The sequence below is a fragment of the Fusarium mangiferae genome (assembly GCF_900044065.1).
Source record: "Fusarium mangiferae strain MRC7560 genome assembly, contig: FMAN_scaffold014, whole genome shotgun sequence".
Classification (NCBI taxonomy): domain Eukaryota; kingdom Fungi; phylum Ascomycota; class Sordariomycetes; order Hypocreales; family Nectriaceae; genus Fusarium; species Fusarium mangiferae.
In genome coordinates, this window is record NW_024573934.1 from 593,920 (window position 1) to 618,276 (window position 24,357).

The 24,357-nt window shown below is 48.5% G+C and overlaps 10 protein-coding genes across 10 annotated transcripts; 3 read left to right on the plus strand and 7 right to left on the minus strand.

Moving 5' to 3' along the window:
* Positions 1-70: 70 nt before the first annotated feature.
* FMAN_15017 (uncharacterized protein) lies at positions 71-1,117 on the minus strand (the record flags this gene model as incomplete). The annotated part of the gene is made up of 3 exons (XM_041822658.1): positions 71-549; positions 600-805; positions 852-1,117. The coding sequence occupies 3 exons, from the start codon at positions 1,115-1,117 to the stop codon at positions 71-73; spliced, it is 951 nt and encodes a 316-aa protein (XP_041688316.1).
* A 2,633-nt stretch (positions 1,118-3,750) lies between these two features.
* FMAN_15016 (uncharacterized protein) lies at positions 3,751-6,729 on the plus strand (the record flags this gene model as incomplete). The annotated part of the gene is made up of 1 exon (XM_041822659.1): positions 3,751-6,729. One exon carries the CDS (start codon positions 3,751-3,753, stop codon positions 6,727-6,729), a length of 2,979 nt encoding a protein of 992 aa, XP_041688317.1.
* A 2,028-nt stretch (positions 6,730-8,757) lies between these two features.
* Positions 8,758-11,088, plus strand: FMAN_15015 (uncharacterized protein; the record flags this gene model as incomplete). The annotated part of the gene is made up of 7 exons (XM_041822660.1): positions 8,758-9,013; positions 9,066-9,181; positions 9,233-9,592; positions 9,646-9,974; positions 10,029-10,520; positions 10,568-10,862; positions 10,930-11,088. The coding sequence occupies 7 exons, from the start codon at positions 8,758-8,760 to the stop codon at positions 11,086-11,088; spliced, it is 2,007 nt and encodes a 668-aa protein (XP_041688318.1).
* Positions 11,089-11,448: 360 nt separating this feature from the next.
* FMAN_15014 (uncharacterized protein) lies at positions 11,449-11,874 on the minus strand (the record flags this gene model as incomplete). The annotated part of the gene is made up of 1 exon (XM_041822661.1): positions 11,449-11,874. The coding sequence occupies one exon, from the start codon at positions 11,872-11,874 to the stop codon at positions 11,449-11,451; it is 426 nt and encodes a 141-aa protein (XP_041688319.1).
* A 430-nt stretch (positions 11,875-12,304) lies between these two features.
* On the minus strand, positions 12,305-12,799 carry FMAN_15013 (uncharacterized protein; the record flags this gene model as incomplete). Its single annotated transcript, XM_041822662.1, has 2 exons — positions 12,305-12,466; positions 12,539-12,799. 2 exons carry the CDS (start codon positions 12,797-12,799, stop codon positions 12,305-12,307), a joined length of 423 nt encoding a protein of 140 aa, XP_041688320.1.
* A 510-nt stretch (positions 12,800-13,309) lies between these two features.
* On the minus strand, positions 13,310-13,663 carry FMAN_15012 (uncharacterized protein; the record flags this gene model as incomplete). Its single annotated transcript, XM_041822663.1, has 1 exon — positions 13,310-13,663. One exon carries the CDS (start codon positions 13,661-13,663, stop codon positions 13,310-13,312), a length of 354 nt encoding a protein of 117 aa, XP_041688321.1.
* Positions 13,664-14,229: 566 nt separating this feature from the next.
* FMAN_15011 (uncharacterized protein) lies at positions 14,230-15,459 on the minus strand (the record flags this gene model as incomplete). Its single annotated transcript, XM_041822664.1, has 1 exon — positions 14,230-15,459. One exon carries the CDS (start codon positions 15,457-15,459, stop codon positions 14,230-14,232), a length of 1,230 nt encoding a protein of 409 aa, XP_041688322.1.
* A 1,154-nt stretch (positions 15,460-16,613) lies between these two features.
* FMAN_15010 (uncharacterized protein) lies at positions 16,614-17,798 on the minus strand (the record flags this gene model as incomplete). Its single annotated transcript, XM_041822665.1, has 1 exon — positions 16,614-17,798. One exon carries the CDS (start codon positions 17,796-17,798, stop codon positions 16,614-16,616), a length of 1,185 nt encoding a protein of 394 aa, XP_041688323.1.
* A 913-nt stretch (positions 17,799-18,711) lies between these two features.
* On the plus strand, positions 18,712-21,532 carry FMAN_15009 (uncharacterized protein; the record flags this gene model as incomplete). Its single annotated transcript, XM_041822666.1, has 5 exons — positions 18,712-18,962; positions 19,019-19,125; positions 19,179-19,587; positions 19,643-19,869; positions 19,920-21,532. The coding sequence occupies 5 exons, from the start codon at positions 18,712-18,714 to the stop codon at positions 21,530-21,532; spliced, it is 2,607 nt and encodes an 868-aa protein (XP_041688324.1).
* Positions 21,533-21,579: 47 nt separating this feature from the next.
* Positions 21,580-23,768, minus strand: FMAN_15008 (uncharacterized protein; the record flags this gene model as incomplete). The annotated part of the gene is made up of 8 exons (XM_041822668.1): positions 21,580-21,754; positions 21,799-22,231; positions 22,281-22,465; positions 22,516-22,575; positions 22,626-22,712; positions 22,760-23,497; positions 23,546-23,658; positions 23,706-23,768. The coding sequence occupies 8 exons, from the start codon at positions 23,766-23,768 to the stop codon at positions 21,580-21,582; spliced, it is 1,854 nt and encodes a 617-aa protein (XP_041688325.1).
* Positions 23,769-24,357: the final 589 nt, after the last annotated feature.

The window sequence follows — 24,357 nt, forward strand, 5'->3', positions numbered from 1 at the left end:
CTGGTACAACAGCTCTTTTCCAACGACAATATGTCTCTATGAAACTACGTTAGGGAAATCTCTGGAACTATCAGTTCTTTGAGAATGCTTTGAGCAACTTTGAAGACGCAAGCTCAACCACAGCTCGGGCTGTAGGAGAAACGCGAATAGGTGCCAACATCGCAAAATCATGAACCTGTCCATCCGCCTTAATAACTGCGGCATCAACTCCGAGCTGCTGCAGACGATGGCCAAACGCTTCGCCCTCCCCGATTAGCGGATCTGCACCGGAAACGAAGATAGTTGTCGGTGGAAACTTGGCAAGAACCTCGTCCGGGGCAAACTGAAGGGGCGAGGTCAATGGCAGCTTTCTGTCGTCTTCATTTGGGAGAAATGCGGGAATCATCCAGTCCATGGTCTTTTCGGAGAGATAGGGTCCGTCTTTGTATGTCTTGTAGGTCTCAGACTTGCTGTGGGTGTCTGTGACGGGATATAGCAAGACGACCTGGCCGATCTTGGAAGGTAGGTTACGGCTTTCAGCGAGTTGAGTCATTGCGATGGCCATATGTCCTGGGAACGAGTCAGATAGCCCTTTAAAGGATAGAGATGAGTGTGTTCACCTCCAACACTGTCACCGGCGAGACCAAAGCGGTCAACTTTGAGGTTATACTTATCACCGTTGTTTACGAAATGGTCAAGTACTCCGTACACCTGCTCAAACTGAACGGGGTACTGAGCTTCGGGAGCTGGGGTGTAGTAGGGAAAGACGACCGCGGCACCAGTTTGGCGTGCAAAGTCCTCCATCAAAGCCCCATGCACCGCGGGACTGCACCCGTCAGCACGTCTTCGCCAATCGCTGGTGGGTAACCGACCTTCCGAGAATCCATCCACCGCCGTGCGTATAAAAGATCATGTTCAGCGTGCCCTGTGCATTGGCAGGACGGAAGATGACAGTAGTAACATCTTCACCATTGACTGGAACTTTGACCTCCTCAGTCTTAATGTCCGATGCAGTCTTGTAGCTCTGGATGCCTTCCAAAATGTCGCGCGCTTCCTGATAAGTCTTAGTGTAAAGTGGTGGGCCTTCAGCGGCCGCATCCGCAAACTTGCGGTTGATTGGGTCAAGATAAGTGTCCATTTCGAGTATTCTTCGTGATTGAAAAGCGCACAGGATGCTTTAGGGTCAATGGGAAAGAGTTCGGCAAATTATCTCTGGAGCTCTTGTGTTTCTTTATATCTTCATGGTTGACGACATCAGCGGCGTAGTCAACAGCCCCGCACCAGATCCGATGCCATCATCAAATCACCAACCATCACAAACGATGCGTAAGCAAGCGCTTATCAAAAAGCCTGCTTTCTAAGCACTATCCGTTCTCCCATAGGCTCAAACATGCCACAAGTAGTGCTGATCAAGCATAAACTATTGACTAAAAGAGATACGCTGTTACGATGAGACTCAAACGAGAATCGCGTCCGACTAGAGCAGATTATCAGACAGGATAGCACAGAACAGATTGAAGGACTTCATAGGCGATGTCATTTGCACTAACATGAATTAAGGCCTTCCGGGTATTATCCATGCATGCTGCAACTGCCTAGTTCCGTCAAAAGAGCCAATGCTGAAGTTATTCGTTATCGGTCGAGTTCAAGCCCACTAACGAATCTGTGATTTGATCTAGCATTAAAGCATTGTCTACACGATCTAGTAAGACATATCTTCTCGTAACAATTGAAAGGGCAGTTTCACTCATTACACTCGGATCAATGATGGTCCGCATACATCTGAATGAGGACAGCCATATCTCTATCCAAGGATTTAACAACCTATGTAAGCTGACTGCATGAAACCTCCATTGTCTGATCAGGAATCACTTGGGTTTATGATAAGACAACAACATGATACACGAGCACGAGATCCGTAGATTATTGCTGTGATGAATTCTGTGATAGGGTTGAGGGGTCAAAAAGAGGCTTCAGCCTCAAGGCCACAAAGGTAAAGAACACCAAAAAAACACATACAGGCAAAATACTCGTCACCCTCACTGTTGCCTAGGATCTTGCTTTTGGCTGAAAAGCTAGGATGAATTCTGATGAGTATGATAGCCTCATGTTCTGGCTTCGAGCAAAGTTGTAAGCGTTTGAGGTCGTGGATCTAGCCTTTAAAATATTCTGCCTGGTATATAATCCAACTAAAAGATCCTTCAAGTCACTGCAATCCATGCAGCGGTTGCCCATCGTTCTCAATTATATTGTTATAGCCAGTAGAAAGTAGAAGTAGCTACTAATGTCGGGTGAGACCGGCCATGCGTGCGCTGGAAGATCTGAATATCGTGCATTATGGTTATAAATATTTAAGGTACCATTACCAGGGTACTTCCCATATCATCAGAAAATAGATGCTTACCTGAAGGCAAGTGGCTGAGTGATAGACTATTGGTGACGAACTTCAGTCTCGAAACCATCGAATTTAAAAAGAAGATAATGAATGGGTAAGTATGTTGAAGATTTTCGAGGCTTTTATATCACATTGAGGCGCAAAATAAGTGTTCAAGGTGACATTAGGACTACCAGCATCACCAACCAACGTTCAAACACTTCGGGATATCCTACAGTGCCACGTAACTTAGCTAACAGTTAGGCCCAGCTATTAGCCTTTAGCAGCCAGCCGAGCTTAGAGTAAAGGTCGCTGAGATCGTTTGATGCGGGCAATTGGCCCGAAATTCAACTGTCGGACCCTCACTTCGTAAATGGCAGTCTAAATACTAAGTTCTGGTGGTTACGAATGATGAATGGAAGATGTGATTTATATAAAACGAAGGATTCAAAAGACAATGACGGGATGGGTTGAAGAACTCATCAGACAGGTAACCAATTACACTGAAATAAGGATTGGCCAAATTGAGGATCGGTCGATATGAAATAATTCTACAAGACTGTCAAAGGGACATCGGCACCCAATCCCGACCATCCAACTTCCCTCGCAGAAAAGGGAACAGTGTTGAATTTCGTCTTCTCCAGGGTAATAAATGACATCATGCCACTACTAATGACAGAAGCACTAAAGCGATTTTGGCATAGCTTGGTTCGACCTCTGCAAGGATACCCTTGACATCTTCGGCTATGAGGTTCTTAGCCATCGAAATAGACTCGATAGACGACCAACAAAGAGCTCCATGCCGAGGAAAACTCTGTTGCCGGAATCCAAGATGCGAATTTAGACATTTCTAAGGCTACATTACCATCCAAACATCGGTCAAGACAACAATGGCATGTTCCGAAGTGGACCATCTCGTATGCCCGCCCTAAAATAAACACCACTAGGCACTTCTTGGCCGTTTCAGCTATTAATAGTCCCCACGAGATTAGTCATTAGTGTTCTCCCTCCAGAAAAGAAAAGAGGGAGAAAAGCCAGTATGCAGGAAAAGATCCACCTGCAGCCCAATTTGATCTCTCACATCCCGCCATGGCCGAATCGAGATAGCAATGAAGCTGTCAAGAGTCACTCCTTTCACGCTCTTGGCAGCAAGCTGTCAGGCTGCTTATGTGCAGTTTCAAGACTGCGCTGATATGATTACGAATAACTCGCTCATTCCGGAGAGTTTTCGCGCGGCGGTTGAGCAGGGGAGGGATGGGTTTCAGTGGCGGTTTGATGTTATCGCTGGGCAGGCGGATCGGAATGCCTGCGAGATTGATATCGGAGATGTCAGGCCAAGATTTACGGTCATTGACTATGGAGGAGACCCTAAACAAATCTCAGGAGAGATCGTCAACATGTCTTGCTACGCTTCCGAATGGCTCGGCCCGAGAGCTCATTTCACCATCGCATCCTCCTTTAAACGATCGGCTTTTCTCGATACTTTCCGAACAACCTTTGAGATTGCTTCAAAAGACAACGAATCACTCTCCTGTATTCGAGCGACCCTCACTCCCGCTGTCCGGGAGCCCATCCGCCTTCTCAGTCTCTGGCTCCCCATCAGCACCTTTGCCTTTACCTGTATCATTGCATGTTGGCCGGCCCAACAAACCACAAGCTCCTTAACCTCGAAGAATGGCCGTATCACACGCGCTATCAATCTCTTAGCTTATATTCAGTTTATCTTCTTCTCAGGCGCCCTCAGCCTTCAATACCCTGGCTTCTTCCAACCTCTTGTCGGCCTCTGTAGCTGGTCTACCCTGATGCTTCCGGCGGGTCCTGTAGAAGCCTCCTCACCTTATGCACGAGCCGGCGTGAACGACGGCATTTATGAACACAATGGAACCATCACGGGAGCGCCAGGTTTGGAACTACTTACCCAGATGACGGGCTCACCAGTGAAACCTCAGAGTTGGATGAATACTTTCGCCCTATCACTCATTATCTTTTTCTTTCTCTACTTATCATCATACATTAACTTCAGGCTGAGTACTCGCGACTCCCCCTCAAACTTTACCTGGAAAACTATTGGAGCGCAGCTCAGGGATAGGTACTGGGCTGTTGTCCGGCTTTTCCTCAGCTGTTTCATGCTACCGATCAGTGCATGGGCAACCTACCAATTCCTCGACGACCAGATCTTTGGATATCGAAACTCCGCTATGGCAATCCTAATCTTGATTGTGTTATTAGCAGGCTTCTGGTGGAGTTGGACAAGGGACTCCGAGATGGGATCGCTGGTCATCCAAAGCCCAGGCCGGCTGAACAAAGACCCAGAATCCGGGCGACAATACTACGCTTTGGTGTTGTTCTCCTTGATGTTTTTACGAGGAAGTGTCATTGGCGGATTGCAGACATACACTTCTGTTCAGCTTGGTGTTCTGTTGGGATGTGAGCTTGTTCAACTGCTAGCAATGACGTTTTGGACAAGATTTGCATGCTTCATTTCACTTGCCGGCATTTTGTCTGTCTCGAGGCTGGCCTTGTTCGCACTTCACATTGGCTTTGTACCCGGACTCGCTAGTCATTCAGGCAGGATGCTTGTCGCCTATATCATTCTTTGCGGGCATGTTGCTGTCCTTACATGCATCTTTCTTCTACCTGCGGTTCTCGACATGGCGCATCTTATCATGTACGGCAGAGCCGTAACGATGTCGGACGCCGAAAGAAGTGTACCTGTTCGAGAAGTCCCTAGACCTATCCAGCGCGCTCAAACAGATATTGAAGGGCTTCAGAAGTCGGAGTCAGTCAAGACTCGCGATCCAAACAGTCATACTCGAGCGTCATCCGACTTCAATCAGCTCCTGTTGGAGATGATCCTAAAGCGCGAAACAAACAATCTACTGATTGGTCCAACATCTCAAAAAGCACTAACAAAGTTTTTGGAAGACTTGAAAGGGAGAGATGGGAGAGCCGAAATTGAGAAGAATCCGGCCGTTTTCAGCGACTCTTCCAGTACGCTCATCGGTTCGGGCAGCTCCAAGGAGGAAATCGCACCCATTTCCGACATCTCTAGAAACCTAATTTCTCACCTATTCTCGAACGAAAATTTAGCTATCCGCAGCGCCCCTCGACACCATAATCTCGACTGTCCTATCAACGAATACTTCATCTCCTCTTCTCATAACACGTACCTGCGCGGCCGCCAAGTCGCCGCCCGCTCCAAGCTTAAAGGCTACATCTCAACGCTTTCACAAGGTTGTCGATCTGTGGAGGTGGATTGCTGGGATGGGCGAGACGGGCAGCCGATTGTCAAGCACGGATACAGTTTGACAACGTCTATCAGCTTTCGGTCTGTCATAGAGACCATCTACAATTATGCCTTCTCTGCTTCTGATTTGCCCTTGTGGCTATCGCTGGAAGTTCACTGTAACCCAGCGCAGAGGGATATCATGGCACGTACCATGTTGGAGATATTCAGGTACAGCCTGTTAGTGGAACCACTTGATGCATCATCACAAGAACTGCCATCTCCTAATCAGCTTCGCGGAAAGATTCTCCTGAAGGTCAAGGTAGCTCGAGATCCAGAGCCACTTCAGGAGCCACTTCCACCTGAATACCTGAACCTGGACGAGCCTGGGGAAGATATCGAGAAAGACGACGACCAAGATCTGCCAGGCGACTCGCTACAGAGTCTTGCAGTATATGGAGCGAGCAGACGGCTACCTAAAGACGCAGAGTTCGACACGCATAGGAACTTCATCTACTCTGTCTCTGAGCGAAACTTCAAGAAACACACCAAAGACAACTGTTCGCTGCAATTAGCAGGAACACAGCATCTCGTTCGCGTGTATCCAGATCCGAACAGGGTCGACTCATCCAACTTCGATCCCCTTCAATGTTGGAGACATGGGGTTCAGATGGCCGCTCTGAACTGCCAGACCGATGATTTCTACATGAGCCTGAATCAGGCAATGTTCCATGGAAGCTTAGGATATGTGCTGAAAGCTTCGCCGCAACCAGCACAGATACAGCTCGAAGTTGATGTTCTTATGGCGCAGGGCTTGAAGATATCAGCAGGGAACGGCCCGGTCCATGTCAAGATGAAGCTGTTGACACCCGATACAACGAGCAAGAAAGCACGGACAGCACCTGTGCTTTTGCAGGACTCAGATGTAGCTTTTGATGAGAACCTGGAGATGTCGGTGGAGACGAATTATCCTGATCTCACATTCCTGTACTGGTCAGTCAAGACCATGTCCAGCGGACGTTCTATGCCGATCATTTCGGGCGCTGCCAAGGTAGAGAATCTTAGGGAGGGATATAGGGTCCTCCCGCTGGGTGAGGCGTCAAAAGACGAGGGGCGTTTGTTATGTAAAATTAGTGTAAAGTCGATGTAAGCGATTGTGACGATGTTTCATGATGATTTTGAGTTATAACAATATTAGCGAACAGCTTTTCATTATGATATTGGACTGCATCTATTTTCACATCCAACATAGTAAGCGTATACATAGTAGAGACGTCCCAAACTATGTCAACAGGATAATATACAGCCATTTGTTTCAACAATGGATCCCAGAATCCTGTCGGGTCTGCCATGGTTACTCTAGCCGCTGCAGATGTGAAAAGGTGGCACATAAGCCGGAGGGAACCTCAGTTTAGACATTGATGAATGTTTTTCGAGTGTACCAGGAATTGTCTCTGTCTATGACCATTGACCACCTTGTCAGACAGACACTTGACCTCTGGCATTGTCATGCCACGCACGACGTTCAGGCTGCATCACATACGACCGGCGCATACGGACATTCCATTTTAGACCTCCAGCGTGTGCATAATGTCTTATTTTAGCTCATTTGCATCCTTCACTGTCCACGATTAGCAAAATTGGCCGTTTGTGGCTTGATTTAGAGCAGCTGAGTTCCCCCGGAGGCTAGGCTCGGCCCACTAATTAGTATTCCTTTGGCGGTCCGCAACTGAAACATTGGCGATACCCCGCTCGCAGCCCAGTCTAGACTTGGGATTTAGACTCAGTTTAGGTGAACGCTCCGTTGAACTATTGATGCAAGATATCAATACCAATGTCGATAGGTCAATTAACGCCGCCAGTATGACTGCCAAGGCCATCGGTTATGTGATACAGTCTTCTAATTCGTCAAAGAGTGTGACAGCAGAGTGATCACATTCATACAAACTTAATAGTTCCTCACCGCCCCCGAACGTGCATCATCAATTCACTAGCCTATCTCAAAACAACATCACGAAGTTAAGGCCTCTGCATTATCTCCCAGCATTTCAACCAGCCTCAATAGGGTCCTACTTCATAATCCGGAACATATGCATGCGCTATCACATATTCCGGGACATCTTCTCCGTCAAGTGACAATGCAACCATGACCTGACACAAGGTTCGCATCGTTGAGTTAGACTTCTGGGTTCATCTGGTGGATTTAACCAGCCCTCTTACACATCTTACTAAGCAATATGACTGCACCTGTGAAAGCTGAATGGTTCCATGCTATTGTTCAACCCCATTCAATTTTGTTACAACCAAGAAATAAGCTCTTATTCGTTATAAAATTCTGATTAGAAGTTTGTCACTGCTCAAACCTGCCTTTCGCTTGCAGGTGTTCTAGCTTTGTTCCCTCAGCCAGCCACAGTAATAAACTGTCTAGTTGCATATGGGCATAGTACTTGTTTCCACCAATGTGAGGATGCTCTAGGCATAGCATCGGGGCCTTTGGCATTCTCACTATCTACAGCCGCCTATGCTTACTTGATATATTGCCGAGACAGCGGCGGGCTGTGATCACATCGTATAGGCGAGGACTGTGCTAGACTATTGGCTAGCGCTGAAACACGATTTATCACGTTCCAAGGCGTGTGTTGGCCAACTATCACATAGCCACAAGGGCGGTGTTGAATCAACCAGCCGAAGCGCAGGAAAGCGGGGGTGGCGCTTAGCTGAAAACTGTGACAAGACTTTCCTTGAGCCCAGTAGAGAGTCTCCAGATTTGCTGGCAAACCAAAGAAAATGACCGGGGTTCAAGGCTCAGCTGGCATTGGCAGACGCCTTCTGGGCTCTAGACTCTCACCTAATGCCAGAAACAGCACATTGCATAACCTAAGTGGGTCCACAGGAAGGCTATGGACGCGGAAAAGATCCAAGAGGATTGATTGTATGTGCTTTACGACAAGCCGGCATGAGAGGAATGGTGAGAAGCCGAGGCAAGTTTGCACAAGACCTCAGATGTCAAGCCGTTCTATACGAGTACCTGAACCCCGACCTGTCCAAAACACTTGGCATGGTCAGGAAACATCTATAAAAGAGCTCTTCTGTCTCCTGCTGGGTGTAAGGACTTTCCAAACCACAACAAGAAGTCACCAACAAGCCCAAGAACCTCTACCTACAAATCATAGCCGCCATGAGCAGCTCGAACATGGATCAGCTGGAGAAAGCCCATAAGGCGGGTGTTGTACTCGGCCTTGCTGGCTTTGGTGTAGCACAACGTGTTGACATCGACGTCATGTTGACCGAGCAGCCCGATACGTTCAATCTCTACCTTATCGCCTTGATGGAACTCCAAGGCATTAAGAACCTGCCTTGGCCTACCCCTGAAGACTATTCATTCGAAGATGGGAAGTCGATGGACTTGAAAATGTCCTGGTTCCAACTCACTGGTTGGTACCCTGTCTAGTCCAGTGTATAACCTGCATAGCTGACCCTTCTTAGGCATTCATGGACTACCTATGAGTCCTTGGGATGGTGAGGGGGATCAGGGATACTATTGTACCCATTCTCTGCCGAACTTTGGAACCTGGCACCGCCCGTACTTGGCAATGATGGAGGTAGGTCAAAATGTATGCAAAATCTCTATTCACACTGATCGCCCTGGATAGCAAACCCTGTTTCGTCAAGTAGCCAACGTCGCCAAACGATTCTCTGAGTCGGACATCCCAGAAGAACAGAAGAAGAAGTATCTCGATGCTGCGCAGAAGTTTCGCATCCCTTATTGGGACTACTACCGTCCCCGAGATAAAGCCAAGACTACCTTCCCAGGAGTCACAAACCCCAAAGATGGCACTACAACCGCTCCTTTTGACTGGGGTGCTCCGCAAATCTTCACAATGCCCCAGGTCATGGTCAAGCGTCTTCCAGATAACGAGCTTATTTCGATGCCCAACCCCTTCTTCCAGTTCAACTTCAATAGTGAACAATTCAACAAGATCATCCCCAGCGTGAGGTTTCCGACTCAACTCGTGAGTATCACTATCCTAGAAGGAATCGCCTGTTACTCATATACCTTGCACAGGCGAACGTTAAAAAAACAATCCGGCACGGGGGTTCTGATGAAAAAGCTACGCAAAGCATGAACGATAAGCTGAATTCAATCCGTGAGGACGAGATTCGTCTCTGCCTCTCTTTGATCGAAGACGAGGTTTACAGAAATTTCAGAACCTTCTCAACCAACGCGGTCCTTCCGAAGGCCAAGCAGCAACCCGAATCAACGCTCGAAAATGCTTCCGGATCGATCGAGGATTTTCACGGTAAATATCATGGCTACATCGGAGGCTTCCGCAGCGGACATATGAGTTTCATTTCAACGGCGGCGTTTGACCCGATCTTCTGGATGCACCATTGGTAGGTCTAGCAGAGAACGTTGCATTCGTTGCAGTAGCTGACAATAGAGTCAAGCCAAATTGACAGACTTTTCGCCATCTGGCAGGCCGCTAACGGCAAGGAGCACTGGTTCAATGAGCTTGAGCCAGAGGATCAGCCACTGGGCGATGCGGACCTGACGCCGTTCCGCAAATCGTTCCCTGAGGACAAGGAGAAGCAGTACTGGAACTCCCACCTAGCCAGGCAGACCGCGGATTTTGGCTACGCATATCCGGAATTGGCGGATGGACAGACAGGGGACACAGTTCGTGAAGACTTCCGGAAGAAGTATGAATGGGCTCGACGAACCACTGCAAGGCGGGTTTTAGGCACACCCCCGGACAATATGCGACCTATACAAGTTGGAAGCGCCCAAGTATTTAATTGGGAAGCCGTTACATCACCTGGAGATCTCGTAACGACTCCTGGTCTCCCAGTACATGAAATGCAACAGGAAACCGCCATGGCGGCAATGGCATCTAACGCACAGCACGAAGATGATTGGTACATTGATATCGTGGTCGAGAGGTAGGGTTGCACCTTTGCAATGTTATGACGTTTGCTAACCTTCTCAGAATGTTTGCTAATGGGTCTTACACCATCTTTTACATCATCGGCGACGTTGAAGGACAGACCGGTGAGGATTGGTCATCACTCCCTGGCTTTGTAGGTATATCACATATCTTAGCCGCACCGACCGATGTATGCGAGAACTGCGCCCGCCAGGATAATCAAGGACAGCTTGTGACCAGTACAACTCCTATCACTTCGATGCTCCTCGACTACGTCCAGATTGGAAAGCTGAGCAGTATGGAGGAAAACGACGTGAAACAATTCCTCATTAAGAATTTGAAGTGGCGAGTCCAGACTGTAAGTGCAACTTGCTCTGTAAATAAGTTGAGAGTCTGAGTAACTGACTTCCTTTTCCAATCAACAGGTCGTTGGCGAGGTCCTTGATCCCAGGCACATGGCTAAGAACCATAGTTTCAACCTCAGCATTAGTCGCAAGCGGACTCCAGTGCCACGCAGCGCAGGTGATGTGCAGTATGACACTTACCCCGAGGTCATCGAGGCTATTATCAGAAACTCCTCTTAGCTATGCCATCTCTTCTAGATAGTGCGGATTACCGTCCTCACGACACTAGCCCTCTGTCTTCGTTCTCGTATATAGATAACGGAAGTTTTTCGCATAATTAACACTATGTATACTGTCATGTGTTTGATCATTCTTTGCAAAACATTTTGCTGCATCTACGTGACTGTTGACAGGGAGCTTTAGTAGGGAGAACGGCTTGTGACGCGGGAACATCAGGAGGCGGCGAGTTTTCGGAGAGCGTCTGAAAAGATTAACTTGGCTCTATATAAGCAAATTTGATGAAGTAAGTCAAGTTAACTCATGAAAGTCGACTCAAGTATGGATTAAGTGATGTTGTCATAGAAATCTAGTTCCTGCTGCTTAGTCGGTTATCATGTAGTCGAAAGGGTTTACCCCCCAGTACATGCGCAATTCATTATGAAGACGAATAAGCCGCGCAACCCCATCCCTATCGTACCGAATATTCTCAGTTAACTCCCCGTTATCATGATCGAAAACTATGATCCCACAGAGTTCAAAGTACTGGAAAACGCGGATCCGCTCCAAGATGGACATTAGTTCCGGTAGTGTTGCACGAACAGCTACACAGTCGGTTATCGTGATGTAGATATCTGATCCTCTCCAAGTGATGGGCAGGAGAGAGCTGCCGTAATGCTCTCGGATGGGGGCGAATACGCGATCGCGGCGAGCAAGACGTCGTTGCGACGAGTTTATAGGCTGCCTTGCATGGAACCAGAAGATGATTACAAGGTCGTTGTCGTAAACGTGGTGGCCCATACGGTTCATCTTGTATGTTATATATTCAGGCGTAGTTGAGTTTGAGTATTGTTTTTGCAGAGACTGAGCGGAAGACCTGAGATGAGCATGGCCTTTTATATACCCAGGCGCATGCGACTGTGAAAAGCCGATTCCTTTCTAGATTGGCTCGTGATAAAGGATTTGAGAAGGAGCAAATTCATTAATCACATCAGGTACTGTTCACAGCCTGTGGACTCTACGCTCATCACATTATTCTGGGGGTCACTGACTGTAGAAAGAATGTGTATTTCACGTCACACTCAAGAAACCGATTGTCCAAACAATCAATCAGTTCGGTCACTTATAAAGTGGTATTGAAAAGGCGAGAGAGTCTTGTGGGAGCAATTTAATCACCAATACTGCTGTACTACCTGTGTTACAGTCCAAACAACCAGGTGATCTGAGTAGACATTCTTTGTCAAGCTATCGACAATCCGCTCGTAGGACCCGTGTCTTTCTCTTCAAAGGTGCCCGTTTCAAATGAAATCCTCGTCTTGTATCCGTAGAAGAGCTCAAGAGTGGTGTATCTGTAATTTGACAATTCGTTCAAGCGCTCCTCAGTCTCTTCGAGAATAGGCTGCTACAAGGTTCTTTTTTCCGGTGGCCCAGGAATGAGAAAATAGTCACATCTACCGTGGTCTTTTCGTCTGACGGCGAAAACCGCATGTGCCTCCCACTCGTCAAAAACATGCATCTTGTCAAGAACTTTCCATAGCTTCCCCACAGCCTTTTCTGCGGTGCTGAAATCGATATCCAGTACGTATGTGAGCAACCCTTTGGTAATATTGACCTCTTGACGGCCTTGAGAGCCATATCTGTATACAAGGGGGTCATCTTTTGGTTCTCGTTGTGGCGTCACTCCAGCTTTCGGTTTGAACTGTGCAATCATCTGGCGGTACTTTGGTTGACCCATGTTGAGGGAGAATTATGATGATATGGAATGATTGAGGAAGCAATGAGGTTTTAGGACAGTGTAGTTATTGATATGATGGGATGTGCGTGTGTCCCTTGCTGATCCCACTGTGAGCTTTGAAGGAAAACATCCCAGCATGGCGCGTTCATTTCGGTAGATGGATTCCAGTGCTCTTTCCATGGTAGCTCATTCACGTCGGGATGAATGATTTGGGTAAGGACAATTATGTTACGGCATCCGCAAGACCTTTGGGTCGAAACCACCCATTTGCTCGACGAGCGGCGATGCACATGCAATTCAGTATCACATGAGGGATGAATCACAAGTTAAGGGAATTCTGAGGTTAAGATAAAAGGAGGATTTTCCTATTGATGATCGACAAGCTCCTAACCCGTTGTTTCGCCTTTGGTTCTTTGGGTAACACTTCTTCCTTTTCCGTCGTCACCTCCGTGTCCCAAAACATTCATCCTTCCCGCACACCGATGATGCAGAGGTGCAAATTTGCTGCGCCTACTGGTTTGGATAGGGGTCCCCCAAGAGGTACGAGCAGTGGTTGTCCACGTGCACAACGATGATTCTGTCCCCCTCCCAAGTCTTGAAGACATCAGTCTCCTTGAGCTTGGACCAGAGCTCTTCCTTCATGATCTCGGCCGTGTCGCAGTTCTTCTTGACGATGATGGCGAGGCTCTTCGATTCGGTGTCGTGATGGCACTGAACTTGTTCCATTCCGTAGTGCTCTTGCAGCTCCTCCAGGAGGATCTTCTTGGGCTTGTTCTTGCCCTTCTTCAGCTTGAAGTGGACGGTCATTGACTTGGTAGGGTCGGAGTCTTTGGTAAAGTCGGTCATTTTGGCAGCGTCAGACATTTTGGTAGGTGAGATTGTTCGTGGTAGCTTTTGTGCGATGAAGTTGACGATGCGTGTGCGCGTGCGCGTGTGCGTGTTCGATTGTTGTTGAGTGCAGGCGAGAGACGTCTGGCCACCGGTGACTTTGTGTGAATTTGAACTGGACAAGATGAGGGTGGCTTTTGATGAACAAGGGAAGAAAACGCCCTGGTACCAGTGATTCAATGATCAAGGAGTGGTCGTGATACGTTAGATGCAAGAGCTGCCGGTGGTTATGCCCAGATCACCGTGATTCACCACCTAGGCAGGTCCCCTCCATTCACAACATCCCGAGGTAGCCATACAATGTTCCAGAAGCTCCCCAACGGGAAGTAGTGGTCACGCTGATTTCTCTAAGTGATCAAGACTCAAGTCACATTGCTCCGATAGACTACGACGTCACTGAAGGGATCGTGTTCGATGTTATGCATTTGCTCCGCCCCGACAGTAATTTCAATTCTTTATCACAGTTCTTCATACAATTTCTCAAACTCTTATTCTTTTATCACTACCAAGGCTCGCTCTCGTGTATCATTCCCTATCAGTAATCAAGCAACATTGACCGTGGATTGGGCCACCTTCTCCACGTGGGCACTGTTTTCATCATTCACCTCCATTATCTTACCGTTTTCCTCAGGCCCATCCAATTTGACGTCTTCTCCAAACGCTTCCTGAATTCTTTCAAGTGTGTAACCCTTCGTCTCCGGGTAAAGAAACCAGAAGACAGCAATCTCGACTAACAGCCAACCAACGTAAACAAGATAATATTTCCAACCCAGAGAATCCATACCGACAGGGTTGACAAATTGATTGAAGAAAGAAGCTGCTTTGGTAGAGAAGACCAGAATACTCAGTCCCATGGCTCGAAGCCTGAAAGGCAGAATCTCGGTAGGATACAAGAACAAGAGCGGGTTGAGGCAGATGTTGAATGAAGTGTAGTAGATAAAGATGAACGCTAGCGCGGACTTGCTTGCTGCCTTGGAGCCGGTCTCGTTGTATATCGCAATACTCGCAGTGAGTGCTGAGAATGTGAGAAACATTGCGATGCCACCACCAACGAACATAGAACGACGGCCGACTTTGGTGGATAAGACAGCGGCGAAGAGCGCCGTTGCATAATTGACAGTGCTTATGGTTCCGTTCAGCATAGTCTGTTCATGCTGGGTTGCAATGCCGATACTTGACAAGATCTTGGTGAGGTAGTATGATACGAGGCCGTTGCCGGACCATTGGCCAAAGACTGCGAGTGTGATGAGGATAACGAGTCGCTTCCGGTTGGCGGGTGTAGCAAGGAAAAGCCCGAGGCCCTGTCCTTCGATCTCACGCTCAGCCTTTAGAGTTTCGTTCATCTCCCAGAACTCAGCCTGTACAAGAGGACTATCCCAGTCACCGTCGCCATGATTCTTCACCAACACCTTGTACGCCTCGTCCCCTCGATCTTTATATGCCAACCATCGAGGAGACTCATCCAGGAAAAATACGAAACATACTTGAATACAGGCTGGCCCAGCTTGAAGAAGAGTTGGAAGACGCCATGCCCAAGCGCTAGGAATACGATAACTCCCAAACGCTACCCATCCGGCCAGAAGAGCACCAAGGTAGAAGCTCGTATTGTATAGTGAGCCAAAGAGAACTCGATGTCGAGGATGGGCGAGCTCAGAGATAAGAACTGGGGCAGCAGCGAGAGCAAGTGTGATACCGAAGCCAACGATGATACGTCCTCCGATGAAAGTTTCGATGTTTGTGCTGGCACATTGGACAATGACTCCAATTATCATTATGAAACTCCCAATGATGATAGAAAGCCGACGACCGAATCGATCCGAGATGTAAGCAGAAAAGGGAGTCGAGATGATGGCACCGAGCGGATAAGAAGCGCTGGTGATGCCGAGAAGAGCGCCCTTAGGGGAACCGAACTGGTCTTTCCATGCGGTTACACCTTGAAGGGATGTAAGGACACTTCCATCGTAACCGTTGGTTGCACAGACGACGAGGCAGGCTGGAGCGAGGATTGCGTAGAGATGGATGAGTGACGGGGTGAGGGCGAAGACAGAACTCTTGTCCTGCGCGAGGATCTCGGCCACAGTATGGACTGGGCGAGTAACAGGAATATTGGTAGTTATGGTGACTCGGGAGGTAGCTTTGTGGAAGAAGAGGCTCTACCAGTCGATGTCAATCAGTGGTCCCAGAATATCGGCAATATTGGCGAGATGCAGCAGCTTTATACTTCAAATCGCCTCTTCATTGGATCTGGCTTAGACAAGCTCTAGTTTGAGTCGCAGAGCAAGCCACCAATTCGATGACCTGACATTTACATGTCCCAAAGAGTCTGGTTCCAGGTCTAGGTGATCTCGTGCTCATCCCCGGATTGACCAGGGAAGTCCGTTCCCCGGAAAACTTAGTCGATGTGACCCCCAGATTCTGAAAACAGCTTAGTCTATAAGGCAAATCGGACCAGGGCGCGGAGAGACGGACCTCCTCCGCTCAGAGTGTTGAAAAATGGGGCCCACCATTCTCGCGGAGTTAGAGTCTTTGTGTCCCCGCCTTGAATTCGAGCTAGCTTGATCACAAAATTATTATGATTACTTCCAAGAAGTGCATTGCTCTTTCTCACCGGCACTCAACTATGTCATGCTAGATTGTCCGGCGAAAAAGCCGTGTCACCGGTGTCAAGGCCGGTCGCTCTGCTCAACCTCGATGCTAAGGAGACTAGAGCTTTGATTCCCTGCCGGGTACTTTTCTAGTAACATGACAGAGATTGCCTGTCTCCCAATGGATAAGATAATTCTAGGCTACCGAGCAATTTCATGTTAACTAAATCTAGCTTCAAAAGAATGTAATAATCTAGTAGGGTATTGCATAGACATCGGATGAGTCCTGTTCGATGACAGGCAGGAAATGGCGATTCTCCAATACCGTCTTAGTTCATAGATCACTTCATTCCTTTCGCTAACGGACTGTGAGCTCTAATCCTTTGCCCGCAGAAGTAAAGCAGCCATGGAATACCGGTCAATAACAGCCCAAGGCCACCAAGTAGGCCACCAGTCCCTTGCAGTGTCAAACTACTTATCATTCTAGCCGTGACGAGTGGGAAGACTCCGCCTAAGATGTTTCTACACAGACTCTGAGCTGCTAACGCCGATGAGGCATATCCATGATATGTGTCAGCGAGATAATTGACCACGGCAAGATAGATACTGAAGATCCCCATTGAACACGATCCAAGGGCTATGCATGGAGATATCCACGAAATATCTGGTCTGGCTGTCATGAAGAACCAGAAGAGGCCTATTGGTAAGAGAACGGACTGAATGCAAGGCGAGAGCAGACGTTGTTCTGGTGTAGACAAAGACTTTTTGTGAGGCAGCATTCGTTTCATGATCGGTTCCTGCATTAATGAGATTCCGATGCCAAGGACCGAGCCAACAATAGTAGCAGTATAAACTGCCCCAACCGCAGCGTTGTCGAAGCCATATACGCTACGAAACACCAGTCCAATACTGCTGAATTGCATGTACATGATCGCCCAAGCAAAGGAGACCCACAACGACATACAGAACACAATAGGCTCTTTCAAAAGAAGACGCAGTGGGAAAGCAAAGCTTCGCCAGATAATACTGGCTTCAATGTCGAGACGTTCTTCTATTGCAGGCCCAAATATGATTAGCTTCCCTGCTGATGTTTTGATGGGGACCGCATTCAGGACGAAGCACTTTCGGCGTAACAGGACGTTGCTCCTAGTCTCTTCAAAAAGGAAGAATAATGTTGTTGTCGTTATCCCAATGGCGATGGCTTGAATAAAGAAGACCCACCGCCAGCCGAGAAGGTCCACGACGGTTCCGCTGATGAGTGGTCCGAGACTGGCACCAACCATGATTGTCATGGAGTACAAAGCCATCGGCGTATTGCGGTCCTCCTTGCGATAGAGGTCACTCATAACACCGCCGGTGAGGGTAGAAAACACTGCAGCCCCGTTTCCCGTGATCAGACGAGAGACCATCATGCCGGCGTAGCTTTCCGTCACAGCGCATCCCAGAGTCCCGAGGAAGAAGACGATACCTGAGCCAACAAAGGTCCAGTATCGCCCATGCGTTTCACTGATGGGGGCGAGAATCATGGGGGTGAAGGCAAACCCGACAACGAAGAGAGATATTCCGATGTTGAAAAGGAAGTCACTGATGTCCCATTTCGCACGAAGAGGCTCTGAAGCCAGTGCGTAGGCTCCAGCTGCGTATGCCGCGAGGGTCGATGCCATGAAAGGTCCCAATAGAGTGACAGTCTTCTTCCAACCTGACCAACTGAATGGTTACAGGAATTTGTCTGCTTCATCTCGTCTTGTTGCAAGGTCGACTCCGACAGAGCGAAGATGTTCAGATACTGAGAATGAGGGTTCAAGGGCGTCAAGACCAAGGGGCAGTCGAATCTCGCTTAGAGTCTCAGTTGAAGAGGAGTTCTGAGAAAGAGTTTCGGGAGAAAGTCCTAGGCCCTTCTCCTCAACCTGAAGACGCACTTGAATCTGAAAATGCTCCTGAGTCATGATTTTTAAGGCCAAGGCTGATTCTACTGAAAAGGACTGTCTCCATCATGTCGTTCATAATGCTGCTGAAAATTTATAGCGGCCAGCAATAAAGTTTACATCGGTCCTAACCGGGCAATTAATGAGGGTACTAGACTCTGTCGTTGACTCGTTGAAGCGGCTCCGGCAGTTTGGGACGTTGCATCGGGTAGGAAGGAAATTGGAACGAGATTCGAGCGTGTTGATCATGGCGTTAAAGTTGGCGGGGGCAGACGGACCAACTCCGCCAGGGCCAAGAGGATGCTGTCTCACACGACCAAAAGAGTGGATGAGCAGGTCATTCGTAGCATGACTTTCAGATGTATTTATCATTTGCTGATTCTTTTTCTTTTATAAAATAAGGAATGATCCCTCGGAATTGCATTCCACTTACTCAAAGTCGAGTGATTCGAGTGATTCGAGTAACATCACTACTTTTTTTTATCTCTCTTATACGAGCCCAAATCTTCCCACGATGACCCTTGTAAAATCCCAGCCTCCCCTAAATAACGGGCATGTCAAAAATGAGGCTAAAGCTTGGGCGCAAAACAAGCTTTCGCAAATGACTCTTGAAGAAAAAGTCCTTTTGCTGACAGGTGAAGACTTGTGGAGGACCAACGCAGTTCCTCGGCTTGGTGTTTCCAGAATCAAGACCTCGGATGGACCTGTAGGTGTCCGTGGGGGCATTTTCACTGACGGAGTCAGCGCTGCTTCAGCACCTACCGGGTAATATTTCCTCTGTCCATGCGGCGTTGCCGAAGCTAACAGGGGTTCTATCGCAGGGTTTCCCTAGCAGCGACTTGGGATTTATCTGTCATTAGAGATGTTTGCAGCGTTTTGATCCACGAGGCAAAGAGCAAAGAAGTCGATGTTCTGCTCGGACCAACGGGTAATAACGAAGCGTCCGCCCGCTCAATATCACCCGATTCTTACTTTTTACAGTTTGCATTCCCAGAACACCACTCGGCGGCCGCAACTTCGAAGCCTACAGCGAAGATCCCTACCTTACTGGCAAAATCGCCGGCGAGTTCATTAATCGTCTTCAAGATGCCGGCATTGGCGCTTGTATCAAACATCTTGCCGCGAATGACCAAGAAACGCGACGCTTCTTTATCGACGAGAAGATTCCGGACCGAGCTCTGCGAGAAATCGCGCTACAACCGTTTCAGATTGCCATTCGTGACAGTAGTCCTTGGACGGTCATGACGGCTTACAACAAAATCAATGGAACGTTCTGCTCCGCTCATGAGTTCCTGATTCAGGATGTTCTTCGTAAGGAATGGGGATGGGATGGTCTTGTGATGAGTGACTGGTTTGGCACGAATAGTGTTGTTCCATCTGTCAGGGCAGGGTAAGAAACCACGGTCTCCTCTCATGGTGTCTTATCCATAACTGACAAAGAGCAGGCTTGATCTCGAGATGCCGGGCCCTGTGCGGCGCAGAGGCAAACATCTTGTCGATGCGTACCAGAAAGGCCTTGTTGATCTATCCTTCATCGATGCCTCGGCTTCAAGAGTGCTCGAGCTTGTACATAAAGTTGGAAAGAGCAACATTCCTGATTGGAAGGAAGGCGACGAGAAGGCAGATGATCTTCCTCAACACCGGGCGATTTTTCGTCGAGCTGGCGCCGAAGGTATGTTGAAGCTTTAGATTGGGTAGTATCATTCTAATCTGAGCTTCTAGGCATTGTTCTGCTCAAGAACTCTGCCAAACTTCTTCCCTTGTCTAATTTGGACGGGAGAAGAATCACTATCCTTGGCCCCAATGCTCTCCGGTCCGTAGCTACAGGTGGAGGTAGCTCCAACCTTGCGCCTCACTATCGCACAACGCCGTACGAATCGATCAAGTCCGAAATAACCACCAAGTTTCCTACAGCCAAGGTTCAAGCCCATGCAGGTATCCTCACTCATCGATACATCCCGCTCGTCGACCCAGCCATCATGACGAACCCAAAGACTGGAAAGCCGGGCTTTCAACTATCGCTGTTTCGAAACATGAACCACGGTGACCAGCCTTTCATGGTTGAGCACAGACCTAGTTCCCACTTGGTCTGCTACGATGGACTGCCTCCAGAGTTGACGACTGGCGAGAGATACTCATATAGGGGACAGACTATCCTCAAACCAAAGACTACTGGTCTCCATGAGTTCTCACTTTCTTCATGTGGTCCAGGAAGGCTCATGCTTGATGGAGAGGTCATCATCAATATCGAACGGCACTGGTGGTCTCCCAAGTCTTCTCTGTTCATGAGTTACGGTTCGCCGGAGGAGAGAGTCAAGATTTACATGGAAGCTGGTCGAGAGTACGAACTACTTCTTGAGTCCATAAGTAGAGAGTCTAAGCCATACGATCTTGATTACATGGCGGAGCTTGAACGCGAGGAGGTCCAAGATGGTGGCCGCATTGGCTTCATGGAGAACCCCGGCGATCTAGACAAGTTCTTCCAGGACGGTGTTGATGTGGCTAGTGATAGCGACATTGCGATTATTGTGGTGGGTAAAGATCATGAGTGGGAGACAGAGACCAGCGATATGGTTTCAATGGACTTACCCGGGCGATCAAACGAATTCATCAGTGCTGTAGCTTCAGTGAACCCCAACACCATCGTGGTCAACCAGACGGGCAGCCCTATCTCCATGCCCTGGAAAGACGAGGTCTCAGCCATCGTCCAGGCTTGGTATCAAGGACAGGAGCAGGGCAACTGTCTCGCAGACGTGCTTTTGGGTTCAGTGAACCCCAGTGGAAGGCTACCCATTACCTTTCCCAAACGCATCGAAGATACTCCACCTTACGATAACTATCCTGGTGAGAATGATGTGGTTCACTACGGGGAGGGTATCTACGCCGGCTATCGATTCTACGATCATCGCAAGATCGAACCTCTTTTCCCCTTTGGTGCCGGGTTGTCGTACACCACGTTTGAGTACGGTAACATGCACATCAGCAGCCATGAGTACCATGAAGAAATGGGTATCGAGGTTGAAGTGGATGTCACCAACACTGGATCGCGGGATGGAAAGGAGATCGTCCAGTTCTATGTTGGTCAGATTAACCCGAGGCTCCATCGACCAGTGAGGGAGCTGAAGGGCTGGGACAAAGTCTTTGTCCCTGTCGGTCAGACTGTCACTGCGCGTATGAAGATTGACAGGGTCAGTCTGTCATACTGGGATGATAGCTTCAATAAGTGGGTGGTGGAGAAAGATTCCGAGTATCGCGTGACAGCGGCCAAGGACTCGAGGGACGAGGGGTTGACAGTTTACTTTAGGTCGCCCAAGGAGAATCAGTGGATCAATTAGAAGACCGTACTCAAGCAATTATAAAATACATGTTCAGTAAGTTTCTTCTAGCAAGCCAGAAGTTTTAATATTTCGCCATCTCGAAAAGCTGTCGGCGACATGTCTTCTATCAAGCCTGAAGCAGCTTTACGTGCCTCTTCCGCGATTTTCCAATTCTGTGGCAATAGATAGTGATAGGAGCTACGGAGGACAAAGGAAAGTTGTAGCTCGCAAGCAAACAAACTAGAAGGGTCAGTGTACGATCGTATTATGATGGAGTACCATACCTTCTGCAAGAATTGATAGGATGAAGCAACAATACCAACGGCTCATGTAAGATTCCACTTACTACCACGGACATCAACGCGCTACCAACGGCTGTACGCGCGCCTGCGGCGTCGGCATCACTAAGAGAAGCCACAGCGCCGTGATGCAGTGTTTTGTAGATGTATGGTCGATGAATGATGGACTTTGCTGCGAAGTAGCGAGCCATCAGATGACCACGCAGTCTCTCATCCGTCGACCGAGTCTGATCAAATTCAGGGACTTCTGCAACTTGAGCTTCTGAGTAGGGTAGAGAATCGAGTCCCTGGGGCAAACAGGTTCTCCACTCTTCAAGCTGACGGTCGAGTTCGAACATCACCGATGGCGATACGGATAGAAACGCGGCAGGCTTATCGGTCGGTGTCGGTTCTCCGTTTGCGGGGTCTTCGGTATGGTCTAGACACTGTTAGCTCCCTCGAGGATATCCTTAAGCCCGGTGGCTAACCTCGGCTATAAAGGTGGAACAAAATTCGGTTTAACAACTTTCTCATTGAAATGAGAGCTAAGAAGAAGAACTGGTACTGAGCGTGGCAAGGGTCGGTGCCTGCTCCAGGGACGACAGGTAGAGGCATGCTGCTCGCGAGCTTCCCAAGCCCGCTGGCAGGAAAGTCGAACTCTGCGAGAATTTGGCTGAAAGGTCATCGTCAGATTGGAATTGGCTGCACTGTAACAATTCTTACCTCTCTTGAAGATATGCAATCCAGAATAGCTGGCAATGCTGCGCCTCTAATGTGCGTTGCCTGGGGCAGAGTGAGTCGGAGGATACCAGGAACAAGAAGTGCTAGCATACAGTGGCACGAGTACTGAGACAGTACAACAAGCTTTATGGTTGGCTTGCCAGGCATCATATACCCTGAGTTTGGCAGAATAGAACAGACTATCTTTGTTAGCAGGTGGTGAAGCTCCAGGTAGAGGACAGCTTACCCCATCAGGAGCAGGCACTGGACGCTCTCCCAATCACACCTCTCCAAATCGCGGAACATTTCGTTTGCCAAATTGAAGAAACCGAGGCCGACATCTTGCTCGTTGCCTGATGACCACTCGTCGTGTCCAGAGTAGTGAGCAACAATGGACCCTAAGCTACAGACAAGCAGAACCGTGCACGAGCTATAGTTCGGCGCAAAGTTGGTCTGGACGGCGTTGCTTAGAACCTTTGAGTAGAAGAGAGACTCATCGAGGATGAGGCATGACGGGTGGAAGTGCTGGAAATACGACTGCGTCAGTAAGCTGACTTGTGACAAGGACAGTCGTGATAGCCAAGACTCCCCACTAGGTGAAGTTGAAGGTTCAAGGCAACGGGGTGGTGCCGTCGAGCGAGATAAGCTAGATCGTTTGATCTCCAACTCCATCGGGTATTGAAGATCCGGTTCTCTCATTGAAAGAGTCGAGCAAGGCCAGGTGAGGAGATGCTGTGGCGCGGTGGAATGTCGCTGAGATAGTGAGAGTTCTTCAAGCACTCGGCCTGTGTCGAGAAATGGAGTTGATGGATTTTGAGCAACTCCTGCACTTCCGAGATTCAAGGGACTAAAAGCAGCAAAGTGGCCGTCTCCCGGAGTTGATGCCGTCGTAGGCGCTTGACGTTGAGCGAAAGCTGTGAGGACATCGAGTTTCTCGTCCATGCGCTTCAAGGTACCCGTCAGCTCCTCGATCGAAAGATTCTTCCTAGTTGCATTCAGCTACGAATCTCTCTGGATCAGCCAAAGTGCATACTTAGCCGCGACAGTCTCAATGTACATGCACTCAAGACCCAAGCGGCTGCATCTAGCACAAGCGGGTTTCCTCTCGTCACATTTTGTCTTTCTTTTTCGACAAGCTTCGCAAGCCTGCTAAGTCAGCCATGGGCTCTCATTCGTGCGACGATGAGACTGACGTTGAGTGCTTGGCGGCGAGAAGGGTTGTTTGTTGTTGGCGTCTGGCTCGGCTGATTGGACATTTCGACTGGACCTGGTTCATGTCCTGGCTGATCACTCATTCGCTGTGGAGTGGCTTTGAGACCTCCCCTTGTCATGGAACGCACTAAGAGATGGGCGGAATAACGTTGATCCCGGGCACGGGCCCGTGCAGCGAAGCATTGGATGTAGGGTAACGCAGCCAGGAGGGCCAACTGAAATTGATGTCTTTTCTAGCCATTCTTGTATTGATTGGCATAATTATCATAACGAGATATCAAATACAAATTCAGGAACCAGAGCAAGCCATTTGGTCCCGGCCTGAAGTTTTGTCTCGCCTTTGCGAGTTGGGGCTCCCTTCTGCAACGAGATTTTGGACCTGAACAGAGTTGCGTTAACATTGATCCAATCATAACGTCCATGATAAGCGAGTGTTACAAACACGTGAGTGTTACAAAAATCCCTCAACCTACAACATGTCTACGTCGTCAACTGTTTCTTCACCACCCAATATGCCTGAATTCAATAGTGAAGCTAATGTTATTCTCGCACTTCGTGCCCTTAAAAATGACCGAAAATTAACTCTCCGACGCGCCGCAAAGATCTATGAGGTTGATCCAATGAGACTATGGC